The sequence below is a fragment of the Gobius niger genome (genome assembly GCF_951799975.1).
Source record: "Gobius niger genome assembly, chromosome: 3".
Lineage (NCBI taxonomy): Eukaryota > Metazoa > Chordata > Actinopteri > Gobiiformes > Gobiidae > Gobius > Gobius niger.
Genome location: NC_136854.1, coordinates 26,004,402 through 26,027,245, shown reverse-complemented (window position 1 = coordinate 26,027,245; position 22,844 = coordinate 26,004,402). Strand labels below are relative to the sequence as shown.

The following is a 22,844-nucleotide window of genomic DNA, read 5'->3' as shown; positions in this document are numbered from 1 at the left end:
TTATTATATTATCATACTTAAATTATGAGTGGTGTGAATCTGATATTAGTCGGTATATTAAGCGGTAGCCGAAATCTCAACTGCTTTATTTTGCACCACTTAAGTACACACTCTCTTTAATGCATGTGTTCAAATGCTTGGTAAATCGTTCTCTTAGTTCATACAAGGATAAAAACGAATTGTGTGCTTGGTGGAGTTTTGCTCATTTATTTTGACAAATCACCACACAAGCACTTTCTCATTCACGGATTCAGTTTGGCACATGTCAAGAACATGACAAGAACAAGAACATGACATTCCAGTCATTAAATCTACACTGCCCTGAGGACACAGAGCTACTTTTTCAGTGAATCCCAAACTCCCAAGAGCAGCAGTAATGTCCACTAGGTCTGGTATTGAATATGATCATAATCAATCCTACAATTGACAATAAATGTGCATTTATTTGTTCAGAATTCAAAAGACCATGGATCTTGATAGTTTTATGCCAGCAGTTTCCACCTCCTCTTTGATCTATGTTTCTCCTTTAGCAGTGTCAGTGAGTCAGACAGGCTTGCTATACGCTTTGATCATGCCTTAATAAATAACAGCATTTTCTAGCATGGATCCATACGGTAACTTTCTTCAAAGATTTATATGGTGACAAAGCAACAAACGACTACAACTACAGTATGTGCTGCCTCAGAAATAAGCTCCTGGTGGTTCCTTGTCGTTCTGGAGCTTGAATGGTGCAAAGTTCCAGCCTGCATTAACTATATAAGAAAAGAAAAAAAAAACCTGATTGATTAATTATACTGCTCTGCAGAATGGGATTTCAACCTCCTGTTCTGCTCTTACAAGAAATGTGAGATGGATCAGCTAAAAGAACTTGCTGACTATGCCCTTCCTGTTACTAAGTTATTTCCAACTTCTGTGGGCACGTATGGGTAGCACAAAGACATTGGGATGAAAGAGACAAAGGATTCAATATGTAATAAAGGATGAGCCACGATGCGGCCAATGATCTCCACATGGATAATTATCTAATCAGTGTTGTCTGGCTGCGCGAGTGAGTGTATGTTTAATGTCAGAAGGCCAGCACAGTATAATGCCACACTCTTGTCCAGTTAATTAATTCAAATGTCCAACCTTAATTAATTTCACACAGAGGATTGTGAGCTCTGCCCTATGAATATAATCTACCTGCCGGGCCAAGGTGAACTAAAGCTCAGATGGAGGGAATCCATGCGCCCTATTGTTTCACAGGTTTGTAATTAATGAGGGACACAAGAGGAATGTATGCACTCAAAGTAACTGATCATTACCAATTACTAAAAAACACAAACATTACTACAATCCTTTGGATACTGTACATTATCAGTGAAGAATACAAATGTAGATCTGAATAAATCCTGCTACATTAATGGAAAAAAGCCATGCACATATGACATTTTTTTGGTGGCATGCTGGATCATAAAAATGTAGAATAAGGACTTACACAGCCAAATGCAAGAAAATACATACTTTTTCCAGGAGCTGAAAGATTTGATCTGAATAATTATGACCTATTCAGATACATACAGCTGAGAGATTACTAGTGCAAAGAAATGAAGGGGATTTCTTCTGAGATGGTAAGGTAAACCGTCTTATTGAAATAATGTGTGGCACTTACCAACAAAAGGCTAATAAGAGTCTGATGGAAAAGTTGAAAAACACTACACTTTATGTAAAAGCAAAATGGAAGTGTGAATTAAAGGTTGACCTTACGGAGGATGAATGGTATCGAACATGCTGTCTACTCCAGACCTCCACCAACTCCCAACAGGGAAGACAATTTCATTGGAAGTATTTTATGAGGTTTTTCATCACTCCTTATTAGAACAGTAAACAACTTGGGATACCTCTTTGGACTTTGGCAGTATGGACGCAAACCACACCCACATCTTCTAAACATGTCCAAAAATGATTGTCAACAATACATTACAGAAGGTGTTCGGATACAATTTCCCAAAGGAATGTCAAGTTATGTTTCTCAGAAACATCACAGAAAGTGTGCAGAAGGAGGACCTTTATTCATCCAATTATTGACTGCGTCCTGAAAGGCTATTCCTAAACTCAAATCGAACATCCCTGATTAACAGCAATGACACATTTAATTTAAAGCATTTTTATAATGGAAAGATTAACCATTAAACTAATTAAGAGAATCATAATTTCAGGAAAAGTGGAGAAAATGGACCCATTGTTTGGCCTTAGAGACCACATAGCTGTTCTTCCCAATACACCTGTACACAATTTTGTGAGATTCTGCCATTTGGGTTTCTGGTAAACTTGCACAAAAGATATGGTATTACTGTATATGTAAGGTTTATTGATCAGTGATTGCGATGATCACAATTTTACTTTTTATTTGTACCGCAAGCCTCCTCCTGAACCATTGATTTAATTTCCTTTTTTTTGTCATAAAAAAGAAAAATACAATTTTCCTGTGAGATACTTGACTGTGCCCATCCTTATTCTACTTTATAGGCCTATTATAAACTTGATTTTGATTTGGTAAAAAGAGAGCCTTTTTTTTTGGTGGATGTGAAAAGGATTATATTCCTAAAATAAAATGACTGGTAGTGGCAATAGCACAAGCTCAGTTATGCGCCCTCCAAGTGCTTAATTCACATTCTCATTAATACAACATGTAAAATATTGTATTATATACAAATACTACAATGTGTCTGTGACAAGAATGCTTTTAACAATCGTCAACAGTCACTCTGCCATAACTGAACCAAGCAGTGCTCTGTAGATACAAAACTATGTCCACACTGGATTGTTATGCCACATAGTCACAGTGCAAGAACATTGCATTAGTCGTTCAGCTTTAGATGAGAGAAAATAATAAGGTAACACAGACTAAAGATGTAAAATGTCTTTGCCTTTTTGTTAAAGGCCTAAAATAAAACAGGGTGAAGTATCAATGACTGGGAGTGTGCCTGGTTCAATAAATTTGTTGCTAAATGAAGTGCTGGCACTGCTGAAGGCCTATACTGCTGGATGGTTACTGCTGCCCTTAACACTGAGTTTATGGACGTGGAAGGACTCAGCCCCGAGTCAGGATTATACTGAGGAGACATTTGACTTTGTTTCAAATGGGTATACAGAGAGCTATTGAAATGCTATGGCTGGAACAAGTTTATAGGAGTCGTCGGTGTAAGACTATTTCACCATAGGTTGCAAACATAGATCTACAAAATCCCAAGCTATATAGAGATGTATTTTATTATTTGATGACTCTTTTGGATGGATTTAAAGCTGGAGACGACAGATGTGAGGTGCTGGAGCTGCTGCGTGTTTGTGGAGTTGAGAGAAGTCTGTGGTGATGTGCGGTAAGAGCAGAGATGTTTATGTACTTTGTGCTTCATCTATTGTAGTTTACACACGGCAGCCACAGGCGCTGACATTAGCCTCAATATGACCTGACATACAGTAACTGTGCATTTAGTACTGCCGTGCATTCTTGCAGATGTTACCTCTGAGTTTGGCTGAGGGAACATCAGCCATACTTGTACTTGTAATCTTGTGAGTTATTGGTAAAAATATTGACACTATTTATTGTATCTACTAAAAACCCCATTGCTGTAAAAACTTTGTCAAAACTGTGGTAAGCCACTCTTTGAACCAGACCTACTGCCTCACACTACTTTGAATTAGAGCCCCCAAACACATGCAGGTGTCAGTGAGCAGTGACATATTGGGCATCTCGCCTCACATTCACGTTGAAGACAGTGTTATGAAAATGTCTGATAAAAGGCCGCGTGATGAGCTGTGGCCTTTTTCGCCAGTCAAACTCGGTGATGAGGGGATTTGTGGGTGGCTTTCAGACGAAGCGACCTCTGCAACAGCTGCTTCAGGGATGGACACAATGATCTTTCGAGGCAGGGGATTAATATTCTTATTCATTTTTGCCTGCTCCCCTCTAGCGCCAGTGTGACTTTCATCCATGTGACATTCTGGAAAAAAACCCTGCTAAATGTTAATGGGGACTATTTTTACACGGGCCGCGGTATCGCCTGGTGGTCTCCGGACGCACAGGGAGTTCTGCTAAATGCAAATAATGTAATATAGTAGCGTCCATCTTCAGTGAAATGTCTTAATGAACGTTCGCCTCACAACTTCAGTTTCGCTCTTATCCTCTCTTCATTCTTGGAGTTCGCTTGTGACATCGATTTCTCATTTGATTTCTGTTTTAATGCGGGCTGTGACGGGGAAGAGCTCTGACATCTGACAAGCGCGCTGTGTGTCGGGCAGCCCGGCTCTCGACGCCTCACGTTCCTCATTTATTATGCCCGGTGCTGAGATGTATTCTCTTCTCTTTTGCCCGTTAAAGCCTGGGAAAAAAAGAAAAAAAATCCTCCTGACGAAACAGGAGCAGAGTGACGGTTTCAGGCGACGTGCTGTTTAATTCAAATACATTCAACAGACACTGACCCGCTGAACGTACAGTGTCTCTCCGTGGAAAAAAACATTACAAGACTTGAAATGGTGTACAGTAACTGGAGACATGCTGAGTGAATGGACAGGAATGGGGTAAATGATCCTGTATGCCACATTGCTATGCCGGCGTCCAGTGCCTACCAGCTTAATTAGATCTGACATGGTTAACTTCAGCAATGGCCAGGTATAGAATAAATCACGTTAAAGGGATATTTCAGGATTTTTGACATAGGGCCTCATTTGTAGTTATCCCGAGTGTTTTATTTATTTTTAATTCATGCAGTACTTATATTTGAAGCGTTTAGTGGTGCTAGGCTAGTGCTAGGCTAGCGCATGTCTATGGTAACTAGTATCCTGCATTAAAAACAGTCTGACCCAAACACAGCGCACCTGAGGCAAATCCCTTATAACACCAGACCATTGACATAAGTGACCGTGTTGACTGAATCATTTTTTAAATTAAACCATTTTGCATTTAAAATAACTTATATTTGAGCAGCTTCCTGGTTGTGCTACGCAGCGGTGGAGTGATCTGCTAGGTTACCGGATCTACAGTTTGTTTACCTGCGGCCAGCAATACTACACGTGGAATTCACAAAGGAGCTTTCTACAAATCAGATGTGGCAACATTTGGAGGACAACCCGATGATTTTGAAGAGGTTTTTAATGCAGGCTACTAGCTACCATAGGCATGCGCTAACCTAGCGTTAGCCTAGCACCATGTGTGAGTTTTTTGTTTGTTTTTCCTTCATTTTTTATGATGATTTTCATGCAACATACATATATGAAGGCAGATATCCCAGGGTGACATGAGGAGGATATTACCAGAAAAAAGACCGTGTGCTTGCTGTTATAATTAATGAGTCATAAAATCCACAAAGAAGCCTTCTTATTTCTAACTTTGAATGCAGCTTGTCAAATGTACAAACAAACATCTGTCTCGCTGAGAAAGATGTTCATGTCATTTTCTTGAAACATTTCACTGAGGTAATGTTTTCCTTCTATGTGCCACATTGTCATAACAGCAAACAGAATGACTGACAAACAAACAACTCCCAATAACGTATTTATGAGTTTAAAACCTGTCAGTTTTATGTAGTCAACAGCTAATCACCAGTCAGTGTGTCAACCCCACACAACATTGTCTTCATACCGCACTTATCGTCTTTGCGGAATAAAACATCAGCCCAGGATTCCACATCCTCCGCCCGTTCGCTCAGCTCCACTCCCCGCCTCCGAACGGCAGCGGCATAACGCCCACAGCCTCCACTTCAGTCCGGCCTGGTCCTCTCTGCCAGTAGGAGGAGCTCAAAGTGAACATGCACAGAGCAACGAGTTTGAGAAATAAAACTCCTAAAACTATGAGAAATAAAACTATTTAGGGGCAGGCTATAACCTCAGAGGAGATTCACTATCAGAAGATTATTCCCCCCTCCTGTGCAAGGGAGGGGCAGAAAAAAGTTACCTGAATGAGACTAATGGAAGCTTAATCGGGTCATATGATTGTGTTTGTGATAAGTAAACTCCTACAGAGGGAAATATCAACGTTACATTGTGTGAAATAGTGACAAATCCGTTAAAATAAAGTCATTTCGGAGGGTATTTGAAAATTCGGATGTTGTTGCTGTTCTCTTTCCCGTTTGGTGCTTGTCTGAACTGTGGAGCTTGATCTGGATGACGCTGACGGAGCTGAAAATAGAGTTGATCTGTATTTTTATTGGAGAGAGGTGGAGGGGTGGAGAGGCAGGCCGGTGACGTAGGCCCCTCAGAGCGGAGTGGACGATGTGGAATGCTTCTTAACGGTTAAATTAGCTATGCATTTGCTGCGGAGATCAGGGCGGAGTGGAACGGGGCGAATGTGGAGAATGTGGAATCTGGCAGTACAATTTTAACATCAAAAGTACACCAGACTTGAGGTTAAAGGGACTAGATGCAAGTTGGTCACTTTATACTCACTACTGCCACCTCAGGTCTTACGCGTATCTGCAGTCTCTATGTTACGCTCGTGCATGACGGCACTTCGGACCCGAATTAGAGCAGGATTTTAGAGGCAGTTGTGGTGAATAGGCCTGGGCTCCTTCTACACATTAGGCAATTGCTGGAACATGTAGGGAGAGGAAAATACATCATTTTAACATTTTTAAACTCCGTATAGTCCCTTTAAGGTGTTATGGTGTGCTTTATTATCCCCACATAGATACATTTTCCGTCTGCATTTGACCCATTCTTCACCAAAGCACTATAATCACAGAATTATAGCTCATACCAAGGGCTGCATCCGTTGAGTTACATTTAGGCCCGATTGTTTACGATGCTGCAAAGTCAAAATCAATAGAGTCTGCCAAGACAGGAACAGCCTAATGTTCCATTAGAACTCTCTGCTATTCAATTACAGCTCCACACTTGGAGAAGTTTCAGCAAGCTCAGGTCCCCAGAGGAGAAGTACAGGAGAAAGTATGAGACGGAGAAAGAGCGTAATAAATCTATAGCTGACAAACAGCAAAAATAAAGTTACGGCCTCCTCCCAGCTTCATGCAGCCCCATGTGTTTCAGTCATCAGGCCAAGCTGTACAATAAATGCTTCATCCTCATTTGAGTGTGCTGCTGTTTTTAAATCTGACCATATTTGTTTTTCTGTTGCAATTTATGTTCCATTTGATTCCTCCTCAAATATTCTTTTTCACCTTCCTTTCATTCGCCACATGCCAGGGATTTTTTTTTATTCGGTCTCCAGGAAGTGGAGCCCTTATCTAAGCGGTCTACTGCACATAACTAGGCCTCTCACAGGGGAGCCAACATCTCTAAAGCAAGAAATCGAGTCAGGCTGGAAACAAGGGAGGGAGTGGCGGCAAGGGTGCAGAGAGAGAGAGAGAGAGAGAGAGAGAGAGAAAGATACAGATGTGAGAATAAAAGCTGAGTTATAAACAGAGAGAGAAAATGGGGTGAAAACTGCATAAATGACTTTTTTCTTTGCATCCCGGGCAGTGGTGATAGGTCGTCACCGGTCCCTCTGGGCACAATTATAAGGCCTGGTGACAGTCACAACGCGTATGTGAATGTCTGCCACTAAAGAGGAGAGCCAGTTGTGCTTTTATCGCCACTTTGGTTACAGCAAAATACTTCCTTTGTACATTGCCTTTAACTAAAAGCTTCAGTGCATGGGTCATGAGGAGTAACGTGCTCCTTTTAAACCATGATGGTCATCTATGACCATCTTTGTTGCTATTGCTGAAAGTCAGGCAAATGCAGACAGAATACGGTCTACAAATACTACAATATTTTCTCTTCCATTTTTGGTCCATGTAGTGAAAACAGAGCTACTGGGGTAAGTGTGATCTGCTCTACTGTGCCTTGTTATGTGCTTCCAGCCCTAGCAGAGTGTTTGGCCTCTCTCCTCTCTCCTGTAGCCACCCTTGGCTGCCTTCAAAGTTCCTGTATATGTCTGGGCACATGTTGCTGCCGCAGGAAGCTTGTCCAGTACTTTGTTCTGTGTGCTCCTCCGGTGCCTTTCATTCCAGCTGGGTGGATCTGATGGCTCATAACCACAGCGTTCCCGCTCCTCCCTCCTGCTAAGCAAACAGTGTGAGGTGCCCATCTGTTGCATTATTGTACATCAGCTGTTGCACTAGTGTACATCAGGTCGTGTCTTTGATGGATTCAAATGTCACTTGTTGCTGATGTATTCAGATTCAGGTAATTTCCAGTCTGTGTCTTATTTTCTTTTGGTGAAATAAATCATGGTTTGCTAACATACTGGTAAACCTCTGTGTTTATTGTAATAAAGTATCAACTGCAGTAACATTAAAATCATTTTAGACCTTCTGTTGTTGGTGACAACAACAACTAAAGTATTTTTCTGTTATTTCCACTGCTCAGTATCCACCAATACATCTCCCACAATGCACTGCAGGGATATGCTCAATATGTGTGTGGAATGTTTTTCAATGAGACATAAAGCAGCTGTGTGGGGAGGAAAAAAATATGTTATTTGTTTTTTCACAATCTTTCCTTTCTTATTTACCTGCTGGTCAGGTTGGACCACAGTGGTGGCGTGGCTCAGTCGCAATGGCTCACGAATAACACCTGACGTTGTACACACGTACAATGACAAATAATGCACTTACTTACTTACTTACTTTCACAATAAATGTGACAATATTCTTACTCTTTGATACAGAGTTAACCATACATGCTAATTTTTTATTTACTTTTTTGACAGGGCACCAGTCAATCAAGACCAGGCAAGCAGTGTTGGGAACTCTCGGATGCATTCATCAACTGTGCGGCATGCCTAACACCTTTCCAATCTGAAGGTGAAGGTGTCACATAGAGATAATCAGTTTATTCACTTCACTTGTCAGTAGTGTGTTTTTCCTGATCTCTTTAGGTTATACGCTTCAGGATATGTTTCCAAACAGTCTGGCCCCAAGCCACGCTCAGCCTGCAGATTAGTATACGTATCTGCCTTGGCCCTGTCTCACTCCATGATCCACTCATGCAGAAGGTTCCTTTTCACTTATCTCGGCCCAAGGGATGCTCTTCATTTTGGCGAGTGTGTGTTTCTGTCGTTTGCTCACAGCTTTCTTGGCTAATGATACAATCCTTTTTCAAAGGGCTTTCTGTGTCTATGCCCAAGTAATTAAGTTTGTTGCTCTAAGCCTATATTCACCAGGGGCCAGGACGTGGTCAGAAAAGTGTCAGAAAAATGTCAGAAGCCAGGATAGAGATAAGAAAATAACAATATATTTGATGACCTATCTCTTTAACAAATTACAGTGCCTTGTTTAATATGAACTAGAAAAACAGTAACACCGCTGAACTGATGAGTTACTGTATGTATACGTGACTACTGCAGTTGAAAAAGTAATTCATGAAAGGTGTCAAAGAGGCAACAGTAAAACCACCAATCACAATCATAGACACAGGCAAACATTTTCTGGACAAAAGTGTTGAGGAAAGTTTTTTTTTTTTGTCTATCGTGAGCAGAATCAACATCATAAAGCATATGAGCAAATTAGCTGCAGGGCACAATGAGAGCATTCATAACTGACTGCTCTATGCTGCTCATCTTAGATGCAAACCATATCCAGACACAGGTTCAAAGCCAGTTCAGAGCCGTCAACAGGTACAACTGCTTGTCAGTGTTACCATGACGATGTCCAGCTTTCCTTATTATGCATAATAGGTTTTTACGATGAGAAATCTTTCTCATTCTTGGTAATTGCTTGCTGTACCTGCATTTATTCCCGCTTTATGATGGAAATACAAATGGACAGGACACATTTAAACAGGCTTGATCTTGTGGCAATGCCTGTCGATCTCAGGACTCAGCCCTCCCAAATAGGATCAAATAATATCCGCAGCAATCATTATTTCATAAATTTGATATTGTGCTTCTATAGATTTTTGTTTTGTTTTTTTGGTCAATGTTAATAACCCTAATAAACACCAACTCTCACACCAAGCATAGAAGCCTGTAGGTAGATCTCTAGGTCTTATCACAACCTTAAGTTAATCCTTCAGCTCGACATCTGGAGCATGCAGCTGTGCACTGCTCCTTTCAGGTTTCCCCAGTTGTTGCTCTAGACGGTTTCATGACAAGTAAACCACTTTACATACTGACTTACTAACTAACTAACTAACAATTAACAAAGGTTTAAGACAAGAGGTAGGATTTAAACTGTGGGAATCATGCACTATTATCTCATGTTTACACTTAGATTCCAGTCTTTCTGTACACTATATGTGAACTATTTGTCTTTCAAATCCAACATCATCAACATTAATCTTCCAAAATAAGTTAAATCTAAATTTGATCATTGTGTAATATATTCCTCGAAACACACAGCAAGCAACTATTTTACTACATCAATATAATGAATTATCCCTGGCCATTCACTTCCACCACCTCATGTCACGACAACACATGCAGCACAAGTCATTGACTCATTACAGCCTATATGGATGAACAAACAGCACCATAAGGTCTGGCCTGTATGTGTCGCCTGGGCTGATGAGATCAATACTGATTCTGTAGGTGATAAATAGACCTGTGCTGTGCTGCGGTTATAATGTGTCAAATACAAAAGACACATGGGCTCCGTACATGAGGCACATTGTCACATTGTATTTCCTTTGATTGTTCTGTTTCTATTAAATAAATAAATAAAAAAGCGTGATATGTTAATGTGAACACTGACCTCTGCAAAAATATACAACACTTCATAGAACAAACTACTGAGCACACTTCACAATAATAATGGCTTGCACTTGTATTGCGCTTTACAAACCTGTGTTATCAAGTCTCTCAAGGCACTACACTGTTGTCATTATTCATTCCCTCCACACTTGGTGGTGGTACGCTGCTGTTGTAGCCACAGATGCCCTGGGGTAAACTGATGAAAGCGAGGCAACCAGTCTGCACCATCACCAACCACTCACACATACATACACACTACATTCACACAAACTTCCTGGTGCTACTAAACGGTCTCCCATCCAAGTATTGACCATGCAATTCCCTGCTTAGCTTCCGAGGTCTGACGGGATCGGGCAGAGCAAAGGCGCTATGGACACAATAATTGCGATATAAAAAAAATATTGACATGGTCTTACCCCACGAGACCATATCTCCTGGACATAGAGAGGGGACAGGAACTGGGACACTCCCTCCAGCCGTACTCCTTCTTTGGTCACTCTGAGTTGTCCCATACCATCCTGAAATAAAAACACAAACAAGTGTTGTTAAAAAATAATTCAGTCAAATTGCCTAGAGAATACTGTAGTGAGGACATTTTTAAGATGAGTACAAAATGTCTAATGTTAATTTATACTTGAAACAAATGAGCACAGTCTTAATTATACTACAGCATAATACAGAAACTTAATATGCATCTGATAATATATCAAAGTAATATATTTTAACTCTGACTTCAAAGCCTGGTTTGGCTTTTACACCTTAGTGTATAGTATTTCATCACATGATATATCTACATTTGTGCAAGCAAACAAAAACAAAAAAAGATGAGCTTAGTTAGCCAGTTAAAAAAAAATGAAAAAATAAAATAAAATAAAAAATGTTCTTTTTCAAGTCTCAACCAAGTATGACAGATGTTTTAGCGGCTGTGGAAGAGCCTTCTTTAGGGTAAGCTCACCAAGGACTCAATGGATCTCCAAAAGACCCAGGGCCTTGTAATATTGATGGGAGTTGGGAATACTGCATTTTTACGGTCTGTTTCGTCCTCAGTTAACTCCTGATGTGAAAACTTTTTTAGAGTGGACTGAAATCCCACCAATGAATTATTAATTTATTTAGTCAACGTCTGACAGCACCACGCTATGATAGCTTTAAAAGTCTATACAAAAGCGGTAGGTGGCAGATGACAAAACCAGTTTTATGTTCCATTAGATGCATTGTCGGGGCTTTGTTACAACATATTCCATGCTCCATCCACTATTGTCACTACTAACGGGCTCTGGGGAGCTGTGCTTTCAAAGAGCTGACCAAATAATTATTTCAATTTTTTTTAGAATGATCCTTCTCTATCACGTTTAAAAATGTGAAAGAGCTCGTGCTGGGAAAACCCCATGGACAGTGTTAGAGGCCTGCTTATGGAGTGGGCTAGATTTGTCTTCCCCTTAGGGAGTCTTTTCAAATAAAGGTCAGTGCTCTAAAAACAAGGCATAATGGACAGCTGTGATTTTTTCTTTTTTACTTTTTAACATTTACAGGAGATTTTTATTTGCAAAGAAATTGTGGTAGATTGATTGTTTTCTCCACTGCATTATGCATAAACTTTAACTGACATCAAAACCATGCTCACTGCCCTAAAATAACACATTTTTTTGGAAATCACTGTAACAAATAATGTGCCAAATGACTATTTTTTGGTATTTTCCGCACACTTTACATTTGGACTCCCAGCTGCACATCAGTAAGGTAAAGAAGTGTGTAGTCCTCACTCAGCCAATCAGAAGAGATCACCCTACATCAGAGATCCCACTACTGTGACATTTGACCAATCAGCAGAAACCGGTCGTGCTCTCAACTTCCTGTTTTCTCTGAAGTGGGAAAAGACCCAAGTCTGGCTAAATTCATGGTACATTTCTTTATATAAGTTGATGAAACCCACATTTTATGGGTGAAAAAGGCAGGCACCATATTTGATCATATGCCCTGTTCTCTTAAACCTAAAGTTAATTTGTTTTATCCATATTTGGACATGCCCGTTGCACCTATTATTCACACTTACAGTATCTTCTTAAAGAACCAATACGTTTTTATGTTGCCAAAGGTTATTTTTAGTTATATTTTTAGGCAAACAATATTGGAGCTGACTCTTGTCTATGACAGGTGTGATCATTCAAACATCAATATCACAAAACACAATGCCTCCTGAGCATCAGCACCCCCCGAGACCTTTTGTATGTTTTTTACCACTTAAAGCAGTACAAAGTAACTTGATTACATTAATACAACTTTTTCGTTGTCCCTCTGGGGGTAATACAAGTGTTAATGGGATGATTGGGGGGTCTCTCATCTCCCCCTGGTGTCTCTGGCCAGAAAACCACAATTTCAACTTCGCTGCACCGGGTTGGAGGCGCGATACACGTTAATAGAATCACGAAGAAGAAGTTAATGGGTAAAGCTATCTGCGGGCTAGCGCTACTTAAATAGTATTTACAGCCAAGTTTGCCTCCATTGTGTAATTGGATGTACAATATCCCTCTCTATCTTTGTCTTTTCTATCAGCGAAGTATTTACTCTCACTTACAGTTAGTGAGTAAAAAACTGCAACATGCCACGACACCTGCTGTGTGCTTGTGGCCTCTAGGGGCATGAGTTACTTAGTACTGCTGTAAAGAGCAGGGAACCAAATATGGTAACTTTGCTCACATTGATTTTCTGCATGATAATGAAACATTTTGAAAAATGTTGCAACAGAAATAAACCTGTGTTATGTCCCCCAATAACACTCTTAAGTTGAAATGATTTATTTCAAAGTATTTCAACGAGTGCCCTGTAAAGGGTTAAACTTGGTAACATGATAATCCAGATCTGTAGCGTTTTAGGTGCAACATATTTGAATCAGTCACAGCAGCACGAGACAGCAGCCGAGGCGTCTGCATTGAGCCCTGTGATAAAAGTGGCTTAGTGCCAGCTGAAGATCAGTGCTGGAGCGTTTTACCCGTTTCCACGCGACTGAGCGATGGTTGGATCAGACTTATACATGGTCAGATTAAATTCCTTTCAAACAGCCATGCGGGGTATTAGAGTTTCTACAGCGAGCGAGGAGGCACCTACTGTACCGTGTCAAATCGATGCTTATGGCGGAGTGACAGTGGAAAGAGCAGTGGTTGGAACAACTCGCTGCAAAGTCGCATGAAAACACTGGCCTGTCAATAATAATCTTATGTTCACAAATTAACTTCTGGTGTAATTTTTCAGCCTCAAAAAGTTCTGACAAGGGAAGTTCTTTCGGGGAAGAGGGAAGGGGGCGGGGGGGACTCATGTAAACCCATTCAATTCTGTCAACAATTGAACAAAACCTCCTCCCCAGGCAGAAAGTGTCAATGACAACAAATTAGTCTTGCTTCCCTGCGTCTGTGCTTTCTTTTCATGTTGGCAAATATTGATGAAAACGTCCATGAAGATAGGAATTCAGTTTGGAGTGCTGCTGCAAATTAACATTAATTGTTAGGAGCAACAAACCAACAAAGCTTATCAAATTGGAAATGTACTCAAGGCACAAGGGAGAATAGAAAGTGGGTGAATGAGAGGAAATGAAATGGGAACACAATGATTGGGGAAAGGGAAAGAATTCATAGACTGCAAACGCACATGCATTACGCAGAACTATTTCACTATGTATACAGTAGCTAAAAGCCACAGTAGTTTTGCAAACAGCGGATGCTGACATCTGTTGGGGAATTTGTCATTCCCACACCTCCAGCCCACTCCTTCTCTGTGAAGGCTCTATCAAACCCCTTCATCTTAGTAGAGTTAGCGTATTTCGTAATATAAAAATGTTGCCTGTTGTTGAGCGTTGAACCCATAATGATGATCTTTATTATGGCTGATGTGAATGCAATTCCAACAGAGGATGCCGTCCACACCTAAAACTGCTTACTGATTGCAGAAGCCATTGTTGTAATAGCTACCATAGCGCTCTAATCCCTGTGCCTCCACTTTACACCGCTATTACACGTTCAAAACAGCAGTAAAACTGTGCGTTCGATCAATACGGGAGCTGACCTGGTGGTTGGCTACGCTGCTGTTAGATTGTATTACACTGACTACATCCTGAAGCGCAATGTTTTTTTTTTCCAATAACACAGTGAGTTCAGAGTGAAGAAAAAAAACAAATGCCACAATTTCTGTTTACTTTTTAATTTGCGACAGGAACCAAACAAACGGTGGAATATGTTTTTTCTCCATCTGTGCCGATTCATGTGGCACTTAATGAAATGTGTAATGATTAAGAAAAGTAGCGCAAACAGCACATTTTTAAATGAATCATCCGACCACTTTTTTGAGAAATATAAAATAACAATCCAAATGAACATGTGACAAAAGTTGCGGTTGGAGCAGTGGCTGTACAGAATATATGAAGTGTCAGGAGAGAATTGTTCACAAATTGCAGTGAGATAATGATTTTGGCAACAATGATGAGAGTTAATCAGTGAAAGACTGGAAACAAAAAATGATTGGCATTGTCTCCTGGCCAAATGAGACCCTGGCTGGTAATATAATCTGCTGGTGCTTAACCAAACTATACGAATACACTTTAACTACAAACTATAACTTAATAAAGATAATTATGAAAGTAGATAAATAAGAAAACATTGAGGTAAAGATGAATCATTACATTAGGACATGTGTGAGTAAAATGTGTCAGCTGTAAAAGTGATTCATAATCAATTGTCAATAATCAGTTTGGAAGACGAGGAATTGTCAAAAAAAACAATAATAATTGGGGTAAAAATGTAAATCTGTGGAAGCCTGTGTCCTCTGTCTTCCCAATCTCACAGAATGGAAATGACGATGGAAATGACTATGTGCAAAAAAAGACAATATTTACTTTCAAGAGGAGGAGGGATGCAAAAATAATGAGCTTGTTTTCTTGATTTTGATCACCTACTTGCTTGAATGCATGTTAGAAAACTGCACTTCATTGATTTGTAGTGTGCATATGGTCCAGGGCTCCAGTTTGATCTGGTTTAGTATTTCATTCTGGTTTAGTCCTTAGTTAGACCTGCGACTCCACTATTGGCCTACCAGTGCAGTGTGTTTGGGAGGAAAAGGAATCTGGAACAGACACATGGAGAACATGCAAAGGCTTTGCTAGTCCAGAATTGGAACCCAGGACCTTGCGATGAGGCAAGAATGCATCCCCCTGAGCTGCATAAGAAGAACCACAAAAGAGGGTTATCAACTGGCTGAGTCCCACAGAGACACCCACAGAACAGGGCTGCTTGTCACACAGGTTGGTTGTCACATTGCTTTTTACAGCCACACTAGGAGGCGCTGTGACTTAATATTGTTATTGAAGGTATTCTTCTGCTGTTCTTTCACTCAAAAAACATTGAAATGAGGAGATTTGTCTTTTTTGGGGTCTGGCCAATTTTTCAACTGTGTGATGTTTTCAAATGTTAAATTAAAGCTCTAATAATGTGTAAAAAAAAACCATTTGTTTATGTGTGCGCCTGCTGTTGTCTTGTGTACATTTACATTTTAGACCATATCATTGTAAGATGAATTGTCCTATTGTTTAAGGTTAACTGCCAAACTGTCACATTAGATGTCAATATACAAGGTCCGATATACAAGGTTATACTCACAGCCCATCACATACAAGGATGCTCCGGCATGTTTATCCTTGTGACTTTTAGGTGTCCACACACTCCTCAGACCCATGTGTCCCCACAGTGATGGATTGGCTGAGAAAGTATTTTGCCGGCGCGTCTAATATTCAGGACTGTTGTAATTTTTCACGCAACCTTTTATGTCAGCCAGCAGAGAGGGGGAGAGAGTCGTGTCACCTTTGCCTGGGGAAACCATTTGGAAATGGCTGAGGGGACACACAAATTAGGAAACTGAAAGTTTTTTGGCTGTCCTTTGGCTTTTTTTTACCCTTTTGAGACACCATTTGCTTCTCCTCAGGGAAGGAATATAGAGCTGAATTAGTATGAGTTAATTTTGTTTTATTTGGTTTACTCAAAACTATATACAGACAATTTTCTGATACTACAATACATATGCACATCACTGAAGCTCACATGTTGTTTCTTTGAATCACGCAAAACTTTCAGCATGTATGTACCTCATTTCAGATTTCCAAATTTGTAGTCCAAAAAGCAGTTAGTAGCTTACCAAACTCGGGCAGGTTGATTCAGGATTTTGACCCTGCCTCAGGCTTATCATATTATGTATTCAAAAACATACTAGTGAGAAGAATTTTCAAATTCTGGCCACAGTATAGGTTGAGTTGGCCTTTTAAACAATTTGCCAATTTCTCCTTAACAATAAACTATTATCTTATTAAAAAAAAGTCAACATTCACTGCGGCACGGCGGCACAGCGGTTAGCGCTCAAGCTTCACAGCAAGGTCATGTACATGTAAAAAACATGTACAAATAGGCAAAGATGAATGAGTGTGTGTGCGAGTGGGGATGATGTATGGAAATGGCTACAATCCATGTTGGCATGTTCATTGACTTGCACTGCCGATCAAATAAACAATGAACACACTTATAATATGAGTAGAATACTACTGTATATTTTCTTCATAATGATCTAGAGAGACTTGAAGTATTCAAGAACTTCAACCTCATACAAATGTATTTGGTGGTGTCCCGAGTGCAGTTATTGACAGCTCCACAGAAGATATCTGGCAAAAAAAGTCAGGCGACCTTAACAGCTCCCATGGGATGAGTGCCAGGCCTGCTGCATGTATTCCATCTACTTCTTTATTATCTTCCTCCATTCCTCACCACCAACTCTCTCCATTCCACTGCACTCCTTATCTTTCCTGCTGGTTCTTTCCAAAAATTGCTCAACTCAGTTGAATCTGTGCCCTGGAGTGGCACTGCCACCACTGGAGTAGAAGTTACTCCCAGTAAAACCAGGTTTAAAATAGAAGTGGTAATGGTGGTATGTGCAGTCAAAGTCTCTCCTTGCACCTGGAAGAGGTTTGGAACAGAAAAGTTAACTTGCTGTAAACTTTTTTCCTTCCAGAATTTAAAGGGAGTCAATATTCAATTGACTTAGGTTCAGGAGTAAGACTAGACCTCCACCTTTTCCTCCTCACTAGCCAGCCACTTTACACGGAGCCTCCACCCAAAGTTATTGCGTGGTCCTTGCTAGACATGCTATTAATTTTGTTGCCCTCAAAAACAAAAGGAGAGTGTGAAAACATGATACATGTGTGCCAACTTGGACTCAGTGGTGTGCTGTAAAGACATGCAAAGCCTTTCCTGCAGGTCTAAACAATCTAACAATAACCCAAATGTATCTTAATATAGATCCTAATATTATTTGAAATAGCACAAAATATGATGACGTTATATTGTCATCCAATTCGATTTTTTTGCGCTTTGTTGCCGCGAGTACATAGGTCTTCCGATTCAGCTCTGCAGGGTCTCCTCCACGTAAAACAACAGGTGAATACAGCAGAACATAAGTGTATCTTAAGTCTGGGTTTACATGTCCCTCAAGGTGACTTAAACGCATCTCATTAGACGAAGCCGCAGTCAATCAATCCCACAATGACAACCAAAAAAACTGTTGTTTTTTAATCCTTGAATGAACTTTGGTGTAATCTAGGAAATGTGATTCATTGCGGATATGTTTGCTCTCCCTATCACTGTTTTTTTTTTTTTTTTTTTTAAAGCTGGACTTAGTTTGAAATGGCTCGACACCATTGTGTAATCAGAACAGGAGCTTGTCCAGGGCTCATCACCTCGAACACTGGCTGGTCTCTGGAATTAGCAGCTTTGAAAACGGAAAGACTTCATTTTGAAGACACAGCGCTGGAACATGGACTAAGGAGATTCAGATTGGAGGACCACATAATTAATATAATTTGCTGGAGTCAGCGATCATGGTATTACGGCGTCTGGGGTGAGTAGCTGAGTCTATATTGCTATACAGTACTGCAGTGACCACTGGTATAACAGAGCAATGTTTTTACTTTTGAATGTGTTGTTGCCCTAGTAATGTGAGAAATTTAAACCTTGATACTATTTGCGCTGCCTTCTGCGCATCTCCACAGGTAGACTCAGGGCAGGGGGCAGGGAAAGCCCGCCTTGGCATCTTTTGCGGATCAGTGTGTGAGTGTGACGGCCTAGGCCCCGTGGGTAAGGCACTCCACTGCTTGGACTATATATAAACCTAGGTAGTGGACTGATAGAGCATATTTTTAAGGTAAAGCTGTCAATAGATTGTGTCAATTGCATACTTTCTTGCATATAACCCATGATTGACAGAACCTTTGGCACTGCCTAAGGCTGTGAGAAATGTACTTGGCAGTGAAATTCCCTCATTTACAATGCAATATTAACAGAAATCATAACATGATTGTAGTTGTCCTGGAGAAACCGTATTGCCTTTGAGTACTGCCAAAATGAATGCCTCTTACTGTAAATTGGGGCTTTGGTTGATTTTTAACAATACAATGTAAAACAATTCTAACTTGAAAATAGCAACAACACAGCACATGTATTTTGGCAGTTGTTTTTCATCTACTATAACTCTTTTAGCTCACGTCTTTCGGTTGCTGCAGTTACTTTTACTACATAACATCTCAACTATTGCCCCGTGGCTCGTCTGTGTGAGACAGTGTGGGCATCTGTTTGTGGAGAACAGAGTGAGCTGGATTGGAAACTGACCATTTACAGAAAAGTTCTTTAAAACAACAGCATTGAACCAACTCCTACGCAGTGGTCGGGAAGAGAGGAGTTCATTACAGCCCTGAGGCAACAAATCAATACAAGGCATTAAAATAGAAAATGCTAACAGTTCAAAGGAAGAAAAGCACCTGAAGTTACAGCAAGTGTCAGCAGTGTTAACATCTGCAATTCCTTATACTAAAGGATGGATGTTTACAGATTTGGCTGGTGTTTGTATATAGAAAAGCAGCGTGTATGTATGAGCCCAAATCATAACGAGTTTGACTCCAGATACAGATGACTGGGTAACAATACAGGCTTTTCATGCACATGATGTTTACAAAGTATTTGGGAGAACACACCCATCCATCCATCCATTTTCTTCCGCTTTATCCGGGGCCGGGTCGCGGGGGGAGCAGTCTCAGCAGAGATGCCCAAACTTCCCGATCCACACACACCTCCTCCAGCTGTTCTGGGGGGACCCCGAGGCGACACCAGGCCAGCTCGGAGACATAGTCCCACCACCGTGTCCTGGGCCTTCCACGAGGCCTTGTCCCACTAGGACATGCCTGGAACAGAGGCATCCGGAGGCGACCAGGAGGCATCCGGAACAGATGCCCGAGCCACCTCAGCTGGCTCCTTTCGACGTGAAGGAGCAGCGACTCTACTCCGAGCTCCTCCCGGGTAACTGAGCTCCTCACCCGATCTCGGAGGGTGCGCCCAGCCACCCTGCGAAGGAAACTCATTTCGGCCGCTTGTATTCGCGATCTTGTCCTTTCGGTCATTACCCAAATCTCATGACCATAGGTGAGGGTGGGAACGTAGATCGATCGGTAAATCGAGAGCTTTGCCCCCCGACTCAGCTCCCTCTTCACCACGACAGACCGATACAGCGACCGCATCACTGCTGACGCCGCACCGATCCGTCTGTCGATCTCACGCTCCATCCGTCCCTCACTCGTGAACAAGACCCCGAGATACTTGAACTCCTCCACTTGAGGTAAGGACTCCCCACCGACCTGTAGAGGGGAAGCCACCTTTTTCCGGTGGAGAACCATGGCCTCGGATTTGGAGGTGCTGATCCTCATCCCGGCCGCTACACACTCGGCTGCAAACCGCCCTTAGCGTGCTGAAGGTCCTGGTTTGTTGAGGCCATCAGAACAACATCATCCGCAAACAGCAGAGATGAGATCCTGAGGCTCCCAAACCGGACACCCTCCGGCCCCTGGCTGCGCCTAGAAATTCTGTCCATAAAAGTAATGAACAGAACCGGTGACAAAGGGCAGCCCTGGCGGAGACCAACACGCACCGGGAACAGGTCTGACTTACTACCGGCAATGCGAACCAAGCTCCTGCTGCAGTCATACACACCCTCTGCACTCAAATGACACATTACTGATAATCCTGTTCAACAAAACAGTGTCTGTGTTGGTTTCCTCTACATGGTCCGGTTTCCCCAACCACTGAAAACATGTACTATAAACATGTACTATTACTCTGGAGCAAAGATCCTGAGAACAAGACTCTTAATCTCAGTGGGATGTTCCTGTGTTATTTGTTTCATTTTTGTAGGGTGAAATTCATTATACCCCACAGAGTATATTGTAAAGTAGTCATTTGTGAGAAAAGACCAATGCATGCAGTCTGCACCATATGATTTACTGATGTTGTCTATGGTCAACCCAAATGGTCAATTTGAAATAAAAAGGGGTGCACTATTTTTGTCAGATGTCAACACTGCACACTGGTCAAAGTCGGACGAAAAGTTTTAAAGTCAACAATATGGCCCTTAAAGCAGTAACTTGTGTACCTTAATAAATCCTTTTCGTAGTCCCTCTGGAGGTAATGCAAGTGTTAATAGGATGATTGGGGGGATCTTTCATCTCCCCCTAGTGTTCAGAAAACCACAATTGCAATTTCGCTGCCTCTGGGTCGGAGTCACCAATACACACTAATGGAATCACGAAGAAGAAGCTAACCGGCTAACGAGCAAAGCTAACTGTGAGCTAGCGCCACTTAAACAGTATTTACAGCCAAGTTTGAGAGAAACAAATGATCTCCATTGTGTAATTGGAAGTACAATATCCCTCTCTCCCTTTGTCTTTTCTCTCAGTATAGTATTTACTCTCACGGACAATTAATGAGTAAAAAAACAAAACATGCTACGACACCTGCAGTGCCGCTTATGGCCTTTAGGGGCATGAGTTAGTACTGCTTTACAAAAGGACAGTATAGTGCAGGTAAAGGTAAAATAGTAAAGGTAAAATTCTGAGGCTATTTTGTGTTGTTATATTGCTTTTGGGGGCAAAAATGATCCATACAGAGAACATAAAACACACACACTGTAATCTTCAACTTCACGTTACATTTAAATAGATTTCTGTTGTATCTCACTGGTAAAACTGGTCGAAGTTGCCTCTGAGACAGTATCAATGTTAGACAGTTTTGTTCTCATCATGTTTCTCAGTCAGCGGATACGATTGCCGGGGGCAGAGATCAAGCGGTGTCTAAGCTCTCCCTGAAGAATGGGACATTAGCCTCAGTGAAGTACCCGTCTGTGCTTTAGTGTCTGACCGCAGGCCGACATGAACACACAGAGTCTGAGTCAAGGACAGGAGCGATGGCACGTCTCCTCTCCGGAGCCCACACCTCTGCTCCCAAATCACCTCTGTCTGACAGACGACAACACATGGACTTCACTGCTCTGCTCAATCCACTCGCACAAGCACACAAAAAGAGACTCCAAAACAAAGGCACTTGACGAGACAGAGTTAGTTTTACCAACAGCTGCGCCCCTCCTCACCTCTGCTGCTCCAGATTTACACAAAGTGACGAATCACAACTAAAGGTCTGGTGAAGGCTCACACAGAGGTTATCACCCAATGTTATCGTTAAAAGAGAGAAAGCCAGCGCAATGTGCTTCCCACAAGTATAAAATATTGGAGATGTTTTCTTGTTCTGCATTGATCGGAATTTTTGTTGTATTATTATTCTTACTCCAGGTCATGGTACAAATAACATTAAGATAAACAATTCTTTCTGTAAAATACCTTGGTCTCCCATTGTAATAGTTGCTTCTTTGTATTTTAAGAAATGTGTGAAATGCTTATTGAGTCACTTCTGAAGAATTGGAATGCTAGGAATGAGTAACCAACAAATACACTTTTTTTTCTTGCTCCATCTATCATTGTTGCAAAAAAAACAAAAACAGGTTGGTTATTTGTCTTTAAATAAACAGCGATTCATACGGTATTACACAGATGACAACATGAACCCATATAGGTCAAGCACATGGTCTGTTCAATGTGGGATTTATTTCATGAGTAACTTCTTTGATTTGCCTTTAAAGCAGAACTGTAAGTAACTCATGCCCCGAGAGGCCATAAGCACCACTGCAGGTGTCGTAGCACGTTTTATTTTACTCATTAATTGTCCGTCATAGTAAATACTGTGCTAACAGAAAAGACAAAGGGAGAGAGGGTTATTAT

At 41.2% G+C, this 22,844-nt stretch overlaps 1 protein-coding gene across 2 annotated transcripts in view; it reads right to left on the bottom strand.

The window, feature by feature from the left end:
* The window catches only part of LOC306961240 (zeta-sarcoglycan-like), a 285,411-nt gene that overhangs the window by 69,303 nt on the left and 193,264 nt on the right, over window positions 1-22,844 (bottom strand). For both annotated transcript variants that reach the window (XM_079553906.1, XM_079553907.1), the window contains exon 3: window positions 11,083-11,184. In XM_079553906.1, the coding sequence (XP_079410032.1) occupies window positions 11,083-11,184 (102 nt within the window). The remainder of the gene's footprint in view (window positions 1-11,082; window positions 11,185-22,844) is intronic.